This window comes from Pogoniulus pusillus, chromosome 11 (genome assembly GCF_015220805.1).
Source record: "Pogoniulus pusillus isolate bPogPus1 chromosome 11, bPogPus1.pri, whole genome shotgun sequence".
Taxonomy (NCBI): Eukaryota; Metazoa; Chordata; class Aves; order Piciformes; family Lybiidae; genus Pogoniulus; species Pogoniulus pusillus.
Genome location: NC_087274.1, coordinates 13,542,296 through 13,555,724, shown reverse-complemented (window position 1 = coordinate 13,555,724; position 13,429 = coordinate 13,542,296). Strand labels below are relative to the sequence as shown.

General features: G+C 50.7%; 1 protein-coding gene across 6 annotated transcripts in view; it reads right to left on the bottom strand.

Moving 5' to 3' along the window:
• MYH10 (myosin heavy chain 10) overlaps nt 1-13,429 on the bottom strand; it is a 118,587-nt gene that overhangs the window by 58,238 nt on the left and 46,920 nt on the right. For 4 of the 6 annotated variants that reach the window (XM_064151122.1, XM_064151116.1, XM_064151120.1 and 1 more), the window contains exons 5-6: nt 10,017-10,119; nt 3,620-3,649 (exon numbers count right to left, since the gene is read on the bottom strand). In XM_064151122.1, coding sequence (XP_064007192.1) covers nt 3,620-3,649; nt 10,017-10,119 — 133 coding nt within the window. The remainder of the gene's footprint in view (nt 1-3,619; nt 3,650-10,016; nt 10,120-13,429) is intronic. The other 2 variants (XM_064151119.1, XM_064151121.1) reach the window with 1 other exon arrangement.

Below are 13,429 nucleotides of genomic sequence, written 5' to 3'. Positions count from 1 at the left end.
AACTAAGGAAGAAATCAACCTGTGAGAGGCTTAGCCCAGAGCACACCAAGCACTGCCCAGGTCACAGTGACAATGCACCATGTGTGAGGGCTGCCAACATTGGAGTTCTCAGGAGGACCTTTAAACTAACCCCAAAACTCCACAGCTGGAGGAAAACTAAATGCCTGCTGGAGTCACAGAATTGCTTTGGTTGAAAGAGACCTTTAAGATTACTCAGTCCAGACATTAACCCAGCACTGCCAGGGCACCACTAAGCTTCAGCACCACATCTACACAGCTTCGAAGCCCCTCCAGGGATGGGGACTCCACCACTGCTCTGGGCAGCTTGGGCCAGGCCTTAGCAACCCTTTTGGGGGAATAAATTGTTCCTCACAGCCAACCTAAACCTCCTCTGGTGCAACCTGAGGCCACTTCCTCTTGCCCCATCACTAATTGCTTGGGAAAAGAGACTAACACCCACCCACCGCCAGCCTCCTTTTAGGGAGCTGTGGAGAGCTCTGAGGTCTCCCCTTAGCCTTGCCTTCTCCAGACTACACAAGCCCAGTTCCCTGCCCAGCCCTTCTCTCCAGACCCTTCATCCCTACACACACATCTGATCTATATTCTCCTATCTCTCTCTGTGACTTCATCAGCAGTGGGAAGGAATTTGCTCCTACCAGTCCTGCTGCTCCCCTCTCCCACCCATGCTGTCAGCTCCTACTCAGACAGGCAGTCCAAAGCCAAGCAGGCTCTCTGCTCTACACAGCCTGAAATAAATCCACTTTACAGGCACTAAAGGCAGCAAGTGAGTCACAGCTGCCTTCTCCAAGCCAGCTCCCCTGGAGGGAAGCACGCTGCCTTCAACACTTGACTCCTCCACACAGCATCATCTCCGTGCCACCTTAACCATCTCACCGCAGGCTTGGCACAGCCTTTCCCATGCTTCCCTCGCTTCCCTCTCCCACCAGCTTCATCTGCCCTGCTGCAGAACTACTCAGAAGAGAAATTAACTCAAATTCTCCAACTAGATGGAAAAATGTTCTTAGTAGCTCCTTTCTGTGAGCACCTCATTCAGGTGGGTTCTGTGGTGTGGCCTCCCTAGGGCAGAGTAGAGGGGAAGGAGAACCTGCTAGTCACACTCTACTTGATGCACCCGGGAGCCGATGGCCACAAGGGCACATTGCTGGCTCATTTGGCAGGTTTCAGTTTCAGATAGTTTGCTTTAGAGCCAAAAGCCAATTCTGCTCTTGGAATGAATGTCAGGTTGGCTTGTGGACACCTCTGCTGCACAGGCACCTACAGAGAACTTGGAAAAAGCAGCCTCAGACTGTTGTGGAACAGATGAAGTCATGCAGGATCTCATGCAGGGCAACACTCAGGTCAGGATAGGTCTTGTCACTCTTTCAGAACCACCAACAGCCTGGGCATGGCCCCTAGTGGAGCCTGGGTGAGGCAGGGCCAGCTCCATGCTACTCACACACACCAGGGATCCACTGTGGAGTTCAAGATGACATTGAGACAGAAATGTTAATGGTTATGGTTTAGACAACATCAACACTTCTGGATTAGCACCTTCCCACTGAGGCTGGAGGAGTTGGCCAACAGATGGTTTATTTCCAGCCTGACAGGGCAGCTCCATGCAAGAGGAGGCTCCAACAAAACACTCCTGTATTTGGAGCCCAGGAACACTTGAGTGCAAACCCTTCCAGTGGAGGAAGGATTATGTTCACCACTAAGATTGTCTGCAACATCTGAACGTGAGACCACAGGCTCAGAGACATGGAGGGGCTGGAGTCTGACCAGGTCACTGAGAGCATCTCAGCTCTCCATGCAACTGATTTTTGCTTCCCACACACCAGACCCAACTTGAAAGGCCTTTTTATTGTTCTCCTTTCCCCTGCAGCTTAAGCCACACTGTAAGGGGAAGAATACAACCAGGTGAACTAACTCATGGTGGCTTCTTCAGTTACCAAAGCCTTGGTTTCACCGTCCACAGGGAGCAGCTGCAAAGTTTTTCTTTATTTCATGCCTTGTGCCCAGGGGCATCAGGTACCAGCTCAGAGGGCAGCAATTATCTTGCAACAATCATGAATCTCCTTCCACTCTTACTCCTGACTTGCCCCTACAGCTCCTCTTCCTCTCCTTCACTGGGAGCTCCACAGCACAGGGAGTACTGCAGCTGCTGCTCTTGCACAAGGTGGGCTGGTGCAACCTGAGCTCTGCTGCCATAGGAGAGACTACACACGAGGCCAAAGGCCCTGTCAGGTTATCCAAGAAGCCACAGAAATATCCAGACAGAGCAGGACATTAACCAAAGGGGTTTGGAAGCTTCCACTAATCCACCTCTCTCCTTTATCTGCATGGTGGCTCCAGCCAACCTGAGGAGTAAGAGCAGCTGAAGCTCAATGGAAGACACATTAATTAAGGCAGCATCACTGAGCAGAATCACAGAATGTGTTGGGATGGAAGGGACCTTCAAGCTCATCCAGTTCCAACCCCTGCCATGGGCAAGGACACTGCCCACTAGCCCAGGTTGCTCAAGGCCTCATCCAAATTGGCCTCAAACACCTCTGGGGGGGGGTGCACAACCACAGCCTCCCTAAGCAACCTGTCCCAGTGTCTCACCACCCTCACTCCAGAGAACTTCCTCCTAATCTCCAGTCTAAATTTCCCCTCTTCCTGCTTCGTGTGTTTGTTGCTTGTTGCACTGATGCTAGAGAGTCAGGGGAAGCCTTTGATTTCAGAGGTGGTTGGTTGTGTGGAGATCAAAGCTTTTATCAGGCGAGAAGCTGTAAGCATATTCACATAGAACAGGATGTTCATGAATGGAGTTTGGAAGCTTCCATTAATCCAACTCTTTCCTTTAGTCCTTGTTTTCACATTCCAAGAGTTCTGCACTCAGCAGCATGCTGTCCAAGCAGACATATGGCACCCTGGAGAGGGGCAGCTAGGTAAAGAGTGAACCTCTTGGACTGCTGGAGAGGCTCCAGAGGAGTCCACGAAGATGATCAGAGGGCTGGAGAACCTCCCCTACAGGGACAGGCTGGAAGACTTGGTTCTATTGAGCCTGGAAAAAAAAAGGCTCCAAGGAGACCTTAGTACCTGAAGGAGAGCTGGGGAGGGACTTCTGACAAGGGCTGGGAATGTCAGGATGAGGGACAATGGCTTTGAGCTTGGAGAAGGGAGATTGAGAGTGGAGACGAGGAAGAAATTGTTTGCAGAGAGGCTGGGGAGACACTGGCACAGGTTGCCAGGGAGGCTGTGGAGGGCCTTTGCCTGGAGGTGTTCAAGGCCAGGCTGGATGAGGCCTTGAGCAACCTGGGCTGGTGGGAGGTGTCCCTGCCCACGGCAGGGAGTTGGAACTGGATGAGCTTCAAGGTCTCTTCCAACAAACCATTCTGTGAGTCTATGAACCTGCTGCTTCAGCACAAAAGCATCACCTCAGTGTTTTGAGAAGTGCTTTGCAACACTGAGGAGCTTTTCAGCTGCTCCCTGGCACACTCCCTTAGAGCCATGTAAACATTTCCTACCAGCTCTGTACCTCCCCAAGGTTTCCCCCAGGTTACAGACAAGGACAGCAAAGGGAGGAGCACTCAGCAGCTGCCCAGGTAAGTGTAAAAGCAGAAAGAAAGGCACTTGCCTGATGCTTGACGGGTTTAGGTGACTCGGGCTGTTCATTGCAAACAAACAAACACAGATGTTAGCAAGCAAGCATCCCAGCTCCACCACACCCCCACCTCCACCTCAGCAGGCTGCACTCCACACTCACTGCACACTGATCCACTGCACCGGACAGAAGCTCTTAGTTGCATGCACAGAACACCAAATCCTGAGTTCTTGCCAAGGGCTGGTTTCAAAGGACCCCTCAGACGGCTGCTGGGCCTTGAGCAGTGAGGCCCAAGGGCAGAGTTCTTTAGCTGTGCACCAGCTGCCACAGTTTTGGCCAATAAAAATCAAACCCACAGCACCAAGTCACTTTTCCTGCAGCCTCAGGCGCTACAAAGTGGTTTTGCACGGATGAAATGTAACACTGGTTTGGGTTGGAAGGGACCTGAAAGGTCATCCAGTTTCAACACCCTGCCATTGGCAAGGACATCTCTTACCAGTCCAGACTGATCAAGGCCTCATCCAGCCTGGCCTTGAACACCTCCAGGGAGGAGGCACCCACAACCTCCTTGGGCAACCTGTGCCAGTGTCTCCCCACCCTGACCATAAAGAATTTCTTCCTCATCTCCAGTATCAATCTTCCCTCTCCCAGCTCAAAGCCATTGTCCCTTGTCCTGTAACCCCCAGCCCTTGCCCTGTCACTCCCAGCCCTTGCCAGATGTCTCCTCCTGGCTTTCCTGTACACCCCTTTTGGATGCAAACCTACAACTGAGACAAGGGTTGTGTGTTTCTTCTGAGAATGATCATTCATGTGGGAAGCAGCAAAATCTTAAACTGGAAGACCTTCAGATTTTGTCAAGAATGAGGATAAAAGCAATATAAGTGTAATAAAGTCCAACCAAACTCCTCTGAAGTGCAGTTTCTGCAGGAATTTCCTCTTCCATTATTGTTTCCTTGGCTCACTCTGTCAGTTTAATAATCCTGAGCTTCACAGCAGAGAGCCTGGGGTGAAAATCCTGTGGTGAAACACACCCCAAGAAGCTGCCATGCTGAAGCAGTGGCAGCCTTCAGCCTTTTAGATGAAGTATTTTAAACAACGAGCACAATGATGGCGCAGGACAAACAGACTGGGACACAGGTTTGTAAAGCAGCAAGCAAAGGTTTGGCTTCTTCAGCTCAGTCCTAGGAGCTCTGCTGAGCTGCAGCATGGAATCACAAAATGCCAGGCTGGAAGGGACTCCACAAATCATCTGCTCCAAGCTCCCCAGGTGATAGTCATAAAACAGCCTAGGTTGGAAAGGACCTCAGAGATCATCTGCTCCAACCTTCTGCCAGGGGCAGGGACACCTCTCAACTAGCCCAGGTTACCCAAGGCCTCATCCCACCTGGCCTTCAGCACCTCCAGGGACTGGGCACCCACAACCTCTCTGGACAACCTGTTCCAGAGTCTCACCATCTTTGCACTGAAGAACTTCTTCCTCAGCTCCAGTCTAACCCTGCCCTCTCTCAGCTTCAAACCATTCCCCCTTGGCCTGTCTCTAGACACCCTCACGAAAATTCTCTCTGCAGCCTTCCTGCAGGATCCCTTCAGGTGTTGTTAAGGCAACTCTGAGGTCCCCTCAGACCCTTCTCTTCTCCAGGCTGCATGCCCCCAGGTCTCTCAGCCTGTCCTCACAGCAGAGCTGCTCCAGCCCTTGGATCATCTTTGTGGCCTCCTCTGGCCTCACTCCAGGAGCTCTGGGTCCTGCTGAGGACACCAGACCTGGAGGCAAGATTGGAGGTGAGGGCTCATGAATGCACTTGAAATGAGCTGGGCCAGCATCCTGCCATGCTGAGCCTTAAACTTGTCCAGCGTAGGGGACTTGGCTGCTTCCCGTGGGGGAGGATTCCAATCTCTAACTGTTCTGATTGTGCAGTCCTACCTGTTCAGCACTCTCAGAGCAGGTTGTTATCATTCAGCTCAGATGCTCATCACTACCAAATCATCATCACTTCATAGCTGCCCACAGAACAACTCAGGCATCTAAGAGAAGGTGAGATGTGCCACTTTGCACCTACCACTGCTCCTCCAGTGGCTGGAGAAGGATCTGTACACTTAAGAATGTGGGAGAGATGTGAGGAAACTGGGAGTGGTTGGCCTGAAGGAAAGGAGGCTGCCTTCTGGATCTCTACAACTCCCTGAGAGGAGACTGGAGTGAGGTGAGGGTTGGTCTCTTCTCCCAAAGAACAGAGGAAATGGCCTGAAGCTGCAATAGGAGAGGTTTAGGTTGGGCATGAAAAGCGATTTCTTCCCCCAAAGGGTTGTCAAGGTCTACCCCAGGCTGCCCAGGGCAGAGGTGGATCCCTCTTCCCTGGAGGGGTTTCAAAGCCATGGAGATGTGGTGCTGAGGGCCATGGTTTGGTGGTAATTATTTCCTTCTCTCCAGACCAGCAGAACTGCTCCTCGAGGTGTCCATGTCTGTGCTCACTAGTGCAGAATTGAGCAGAACCAGACACATTTAACTTCTCTGCACTTAAATGAGGGCAGTTAGAGCTCATCTGGGAAATCCCCACTAAGGGGAACCTCCCCGGGCTCCTGCCCTGCCAGAGCAATCAGCTTCCCTTTGAAGTTAATAAAGCAAATTAAACCATTTAGCATTGCAGCTGCAAAGGCAAAGGCACCACTGAGAGCAGTCCTCAAAGTGCCAGCAATTAATTAGTGCTGAGACGCAGAAGGGCAGCACAGGGCAGCTACATTTCAGTGGAAATAAAGAATCATAGAACCACAGAAGGGGCTGGGTTGGAAGGGACCTTCAGGATCAGCCAGTTCCAACCTCCCTGCCATGGGCAGGGACACCACCCTCTAGCCCAGGTTCATCAAGGCCCCATCCAACCTGGCCACAAGCACCTCCAAGGAAGGGGTATCCACAACCTCCCTGGGCAACCACCCTCATTGGCAGGATTTTTTTCCTAATCTCCAGTCTAAATCTGCCCTCTCCAAGCCCTTTTCAGCTGAAGAACACCTCCCCATTTGATCTGTGCTCACCAGCAGGTAATTAGGTGTCAGATCAGCCAGGAATTTAATTGGAATTAGCCAACGCTGCACTAAAAAGTGCAACTCAGTTCAATCTTGAGCTCCCCTGTTTAAGAGGGACAGGGATCCCATGGAGAGGGTCCATCAGAGGGCTATGAGGATGATTAGGGGACTGGAACACTGCCTGATAAGGAGAGGCTGAGGGACCTGGGGCTGTTTAGTCTGGAGAAGAGAAGACTGAGAGGGGACTTAAGCAATGTTTATAAATATCTGAGGGCTGGGGGTCAGGAGGGGGGGACAGGCTCTGCTCACTTGCTCCCTGGGATAGGACTAGGAGCAATGGGTGGAAGCTGCAGTACAGAAGGTTCCAGCTCAACACAAGGGGGACCTTCTTGACTGTAAGGGTCCCAGAGCACTGGCACAGGCTGCCCAGAGAGGTTGTGGAGTCTTCTTCTCTAGAGCCTTCCAAGGCCTGTCTGGATGTGTTCCTGTGTGACCTGAGCTAGATTGTATGGTCATGCTCTGGCAGGGGGATTGGATTGGATGATCTCTTTGGGTCCCTTCCAACTCCTGACATCCTGTGTGATCCTGTGTGTGAACTCATTCTTCCCTCCACTGACGTCATACAACCCAGCCTTGCCCTCTCCCTTCTCTGCCTTCATTTTTCATGCAGCCACAAAATAAGCAACAGAAGCTTGCTTCATTCAAAGTCAGATGGACTTCAAGAACCTTGGTTTGATTCCTCACCAGCCTTAAGCCCAGTGAGAGGTCACAGGAATGATCACCAAGAGAAAGCTCAAGAAGGGGCAGCTGTTAAGAGGAGGGACTGCTCGGGAAACACAGCCTGAGAAGGAGCAGACAAACTTTGGCTTCAAGTGCTTCAGTACCAGAACAAGTTCAGAGGGAGGCTGCACAGCTTCAGCCACTCAAGGTTGTCAAAAAACAGCATCATGAGGCTGTGGGCAATAGCATCTGGCTTTGAAGGAGGGCATGTTTGTAACAGAGGCTGGAAAAGAGCTGCCACAAATCTTTCAGCCTGACAAGTAAACGTTCAGGAGTGTATTGAGAAGGGCTTGGTCCAAACCCTGCACAACTCTTTTGCCCCTGCAGGTTGCTCAGGGCCTCAGCAAGGTTGGTCTTCAATGTCTCCAGGAATGGGGCCCCAACCACCTCCCCTCAACAGCCTGTGCCAGTGTTTCACCACCCTCATGATGCAGAACTTCCTACTTATGTCTCTGCTCCCGTTTCAAACCACTGCTCCTCAACCTATCCCCACAGCCCCTTCTGAGCAGTCCCTCCCCAGCCTTCCTGTAGGTCTCCGTCAGATATGCAGCTCTAAGGTCTCCCTGAAGCCTTCTCTTCTCCAGGCTGAACAACCACAACTCTCACAGCCTGTCCCCACAGGGGAGGTTCTCTAGCCCACTGATCATCTTTGTGGCCTCCTGCTCCATCAGGTTCATGTTCCTGTTGTGTTGGAGGCTCCACAGCTGGACACAGCCCTGCAGGTGAGGTCTCCCCAGAGCAGAGGGGCAGGATCTCCTCTCTCCAGCTCTGCTCATGCTACTTTGGATGCAGCCCAGGCTGCCCTTGGCCTTCTGGGCTGCCAGTGCCCATTGCTGGCTCCTTCCCAGCTTCTCACCCATCAGCACCCCAACTCCTCTGCAGAGCTGCTCTCATCTCATCACTCCCCAGCCTGGACTGATATCAAGGATTGCCCCAAACCCAGATGTAGGACTTTGGACTTGGCCTTACTGAACCTCATGAGGTTCTCTTCAGCCCTCACCTCCATGTCCCTCTGGATGCCTTTCCAACAGCATCACTCAGCTTGGTACCATTTGCAGACTTGCTGAGGGTGCCTAAACCTCCCTGCCTGTGTCACTGATGAAGACACTGAAGAGCACTGGTCCCAGTACAGCCCCTTGCTGGACACCACCTGTCACCAGTCCCTCTGAACACCAAACCTATCTCTGCCTGCCTTTCTCCTCACAGATTGGTCAAAATCCATCTTCTGTTTTTCCAGGGGTTGTAGTCTAGCAAGTCAGAGCTATCTTAAGATCAAGTGTTGTGCACTCGGATCTCGAGGAACTGCTGCTGGGGCAGGTGATCCAGTTGAAAGGCTTCCAAACACCAGAGCCACCTGTGGACTACTGCAGGAAGCAGATGCAGACCAGCACTGATTAGCAGTGTGGAGGGCAGCTACCACTTGCTGAGTTCATGCTGCACTGCTAAGACGTCCAAACAGAAACTCAAACCATTCACTGCTACAAAAGGAGTGCAACTTGTGAAGGATGACAGAAGAGCTGGAGGAAACTCCTCAGAAATCAGAACCAAGGTTCTCTGGTGTCAGACTGGAGACTTTCTGCTAACAGAATAAAAGCTGAGCTTCTAATTTCTGCCTGTGCCCTCAACAGAGCAAATCCACAGCACTTTGTAATTTGGATGTTTTTTGCCATCTCCATGTTAATTTTTGAGAGTGTCAAAAACTGCATGCAGCCAGTGGGAGCTGCACTCACTGGGAATTGCTCAAATGAACAAACTGTTTAGGTTTAACTACATCACAAAACAGTAGGGGTTGGAAGGAACTTCTGGAGACTGAGTCCAATCCCCTGCCAGAGCAGGATGACCCAGTGCAGGTCAGACAAGAATGCATCCAGGTGGGCACTGAGGTCTCCAGAGAAGGAGACTCCACAAAGTCTCTGGGAAGCCTGTTCAAGGGCTCCAGCACCTTCACAACAAAGAAGGTTTTTTTCATGTTGAGGGAGAGGGACGTGGAACTGTTGGAGCAGGTCTAGAGGAGGCCATGATCAAAGGAGTGGAGAACCTCCCCCACAGAGACAGGCTGGGAGAGTTGAGGCTGTGCAACCTGGAGAAGAGAAGGCTCCAGTGAGAACTTAGAGCAGCCTCCCAGTACTTGAAGGGGCTCCAGGAGAGCTGGGGAGGGACTTTTGTCAAGGGCTTGGGAGTGCCAGGACAAGGGACAATGGCTTTGAGCTGGGAGAGAGGAGATTGAGACTGGAAATGAGGAAGAAATTGTTGAGAGTGAGGATGGGGAGACAATGGAGGTTGTTCCAGGCCAGGCTGGATGAGGCCTTGAGAAATGTGAGCTGGTGGGAGGTGTCCCTGCCCCTGGCAAGGTGTTGGAACTGGATGTTCTTTAAAGTCTCCTCTAATCCAACCCATTCTGTGAATGAGAAAAACTTTGGTGCTGTTCCTGATGACAATTTCAGCACAGACTTCACCCAGCCACAGCCTCTGGGCCACCAGGATGGATCTGCTCACTGCTGCCACTGCTGAAGAGCAAACAGCAACTGAGGCAGAGGCAGCTTGATTATCTTGCAGCTTCTGTGTCATGAAAGAGGTGTGTGAGGGGATTAATCCAAAGATGGGATAACTGAAATGAGAAAATACCCCAACTTACAGGAATATTATGGTCCTTTCTTCCTTTATGGGAGGAAGCAACATGAGCAAGGTATTGAATCACCTTCTTCGTGTTTTCTGTCTTCCCAGCACCAGATTCACCTCTGCAAAACATTTCAGATACTTGCCTCAGAACTCACATTTCCAACAAATGGATCAAATCCTCTGGTTTACAGCAAGCACATTTCAGCCCATTTATGGCTTGGCCTACACAAGAGGCCTTCACTAATGACCTAAACCCCAAAGCAGGGACTGAGAAGGACTTTGTTTAAAATACTTTCCTCATCCTAAAGATCTCCTGTGCCGTGAAGGTGTTGATACAACCCTGGGCCAGGAGTTTGATTAAAAGCTTTTGACTAAATGCTTGGATTCCTTTATTGCCTTAAGCTCATGGAGCCAGAGACAGGACTTTTCAGAGTACATTTTAATCCATATATATATTGCAATTACATTACCATATACACACAAACTGTTACCTCTAGCATTGTCTGAATGTGTTTTTCTATACTAGGAGATGGGTCTGAGAATTGCCAAGTTACTGGAGCCACCTTCAAAGGCCACTTTGAAAGTGTAGCAAATCTCATCCTCAGCATGCCTCTTTTCAGCCCCACATTCACCACACAGCCCCCTTCTTGCCCCAGTTTCACTCCTGTCTTTCTTGTCCCATTGCCACCCCACAGCCTCTTTTTATTACCCATTTTCATCACAGGGAGGGTGGCATGGGCAGGGACACCTCCCACCAGCCCAGCTTGCTCAAGGCCTCATCTAACATGGCCTTGAACACCTCCACGCAGGGAGCATCCACAATCTTCTTGGGCAACCCATTCCAGTGTCTCCCCACCCTCACTCAATTTCTTCCTCATCTCCAGTCTCAGTCTCCCCTCTCCCAGCTCAAAGCCATCCTGGAACTCCCAGCCCCCATCAGAAGTCTTTCTCTAGCTCTCCTGGAGCCCCTTCAGGTACTGGAAGGCTGCTCTGAGGTCTCCCTGGAGCTGGCCCTTCTCCAAGCTGCACAGCCCCAACTCTGAAGTAGGCTACAGGAGGGCTGGGGAGGGACTATTTACAAGGCCTAGTAATGACAGGATGAGGAGGAATGGGTTCAAACTGGCAAAGGGGAGATTTAAACTGGATGTTAGGAAGAAATTATTTCCAGTGAGGGTGATTAGACACTGGTACAGGTTGACCAGGGAGGTTGTGGATCACAAAATGGGATCAAATATCTGTGATTCACAACCTCCCTGGAGGTGTTCAAGGCCAGGTTAGATGAGGCCTTGAGCAACCTGTTCTAGTGGGAGATGTCCCTGCCTATGGCAGGGAGTTGGAACTGAATGAGCTTCGAGGTCCCTTCCAACCTAAACCATTCTATGATTCTCTTCTCCAGGCTGAACAGCTCCACCTCTCTCAGCCTGCCCCTAAAGTGAGGCTCTCCAGCCTCTGATCATCTTTGTGGCTTCCTCTGGACCCACTCCCACAGTTCCATGTCCTTTCTATGCTTCTTGATGCTCAGGTCTTTATTTCTTGATCCGATTTTACTGCAGTATTCTCCTTACCACCAGCCATGACTGAAAGCAACAATAACAGCAACCTTGCCTGTGCCTGGTTGCCTACTAAAATATGTTTAATGCTGAAAACTATTCTTCATTCTCCTAGTTGCTAGAAAAGAAATAAAGCAGAAGAAACATTTCCATCCCTAACCAACACCATTTTTTGTCAGCATGGCTTGGGAATGCACTCTTAGCGGTACCTTAAGCTGGATAAATCACCTTTTGTGTCAAATTACTGAGGTTATTCAATTTTAAAGGGAGAAAAATCTACTCTGACATCCACTGAAGGGAAAATAGTCCAATAAATGCAGCCCAGATGTGGGCTTTCCAGCAGGGCCCTGCCTGGTGTTAGAGAGATCTATTCATCAGCAGGCTTTTGTGGCCTGCACAGCAGTAATGGGGGGTCAGGACCTTCTGATACATTCCTTCTGCTACAAAGCCTTTAAATCAACTGCTGGGGTGCTTGTAGAAAGTCTTTATGCAAGTTCTCACTCCAAAGCAACACTAATGGATGTTATCAGCAGAGCTCTCCTCTCCCTGGAGCTTACAAGTATGCCAACTATTTCCTGCAGGATCCAGCCCCCGACAGCTCTGCTGCTGAAAGACTTCCCAGCACTGGCAGAAAGCTCTTTTCACTTCTGGAGTCATAGAGCCATGATGGAAAAGGCTTTTAAGATCATCGAGTCCAAACATCAACCCAGTACCACCATGGCCACTAAACAATGGCCCCAAGTGCCATAGCCACAGCTTTGAGGATCTAAACCAGCTCCCTCTGACCTCATTAACGTTTATAAATAGGTGCAGGGTGAGTGGCAGGAGGCTGGAGCCAGGCTCTGCTGGTTGATGCCCAGTGACAGGACAAGGGGCAATGGGTGGCAGCTGAGGCATAGGAGGTTCCATGTGAACTTGAGGAAGAATTATTTACCTGTGAGGGTGGCAGAACACTGGAACAGGCTGCCCAGGGAGGCTGTGGAGTCTCCCTCTCCGAAGGTATTCAAAACCTGCCTGCACATGTTCCAGTGTGATCTGCCCTGGGTGATCCTGCTCTGGCAGGGGGGCTGGACCAGATGATCTTTTGAGGTCCCTTCCAGCCCCCGACATTTTGTGAATCTATGATTCTTTAGCTCTTCATCCCTGCCTGTGCTGTCAGAGGCTGCACTGAGCCTGTGTCTCACCTCACTTCATTTCAAGGGGTTTAAATTGCCTGTGGCTGTAAATAGCCTGTGTGCAATGTGAGTGAACTGCCAGGGCAAAATTTGCCCTAACTGCCCTCATCTGGCAGTGGTTTTTGCACTTCCTCTGTACAGCCTGTTAGAGAGCCATAGAATTGTTTGGGTTGGAAGAGCCCTCTGAGATCATCCAGTCCAACCATCAACCCAGCACCTCCAGGGACGGGGACTCCACCACCTCCCTGGGCAGCCTGTGCCAATCCCTGACCACTCCTGCAGCAAAGAAATTTTTCCTCATCTCCAACCTAACCCTTCCCTGGCACAATTTCAGGCCATTTCCTCACCTCCTGTCATTAGTTACTTGGGACAAGAGCCCAACCACATCCCTGTGCTTCAGTTGCAGCCCAGAAGTGTGACACAGGGATTAGAAACGTAAATTAAAAGCTTTTACCTCTACCAACCTGCCCAAAAAAGGTAAACTCTTACTGACACTGTGTACAGTCCTTATGGAATGGTGATGGTATCACCAAGGTAAAGATTAACTTGTTCAAACCCTTGTTTTAATACCAGTTAATTAATATGTTACCATAAATTAAACAACCAGAATCCTTGGATGAGATCCTGGCCTTGCCTCAGTCAATGATAGTGCTGCTAATCCCCAAATCTGAGCAAGATGGGGCTTGGAAGGGACCTCTGGAGAT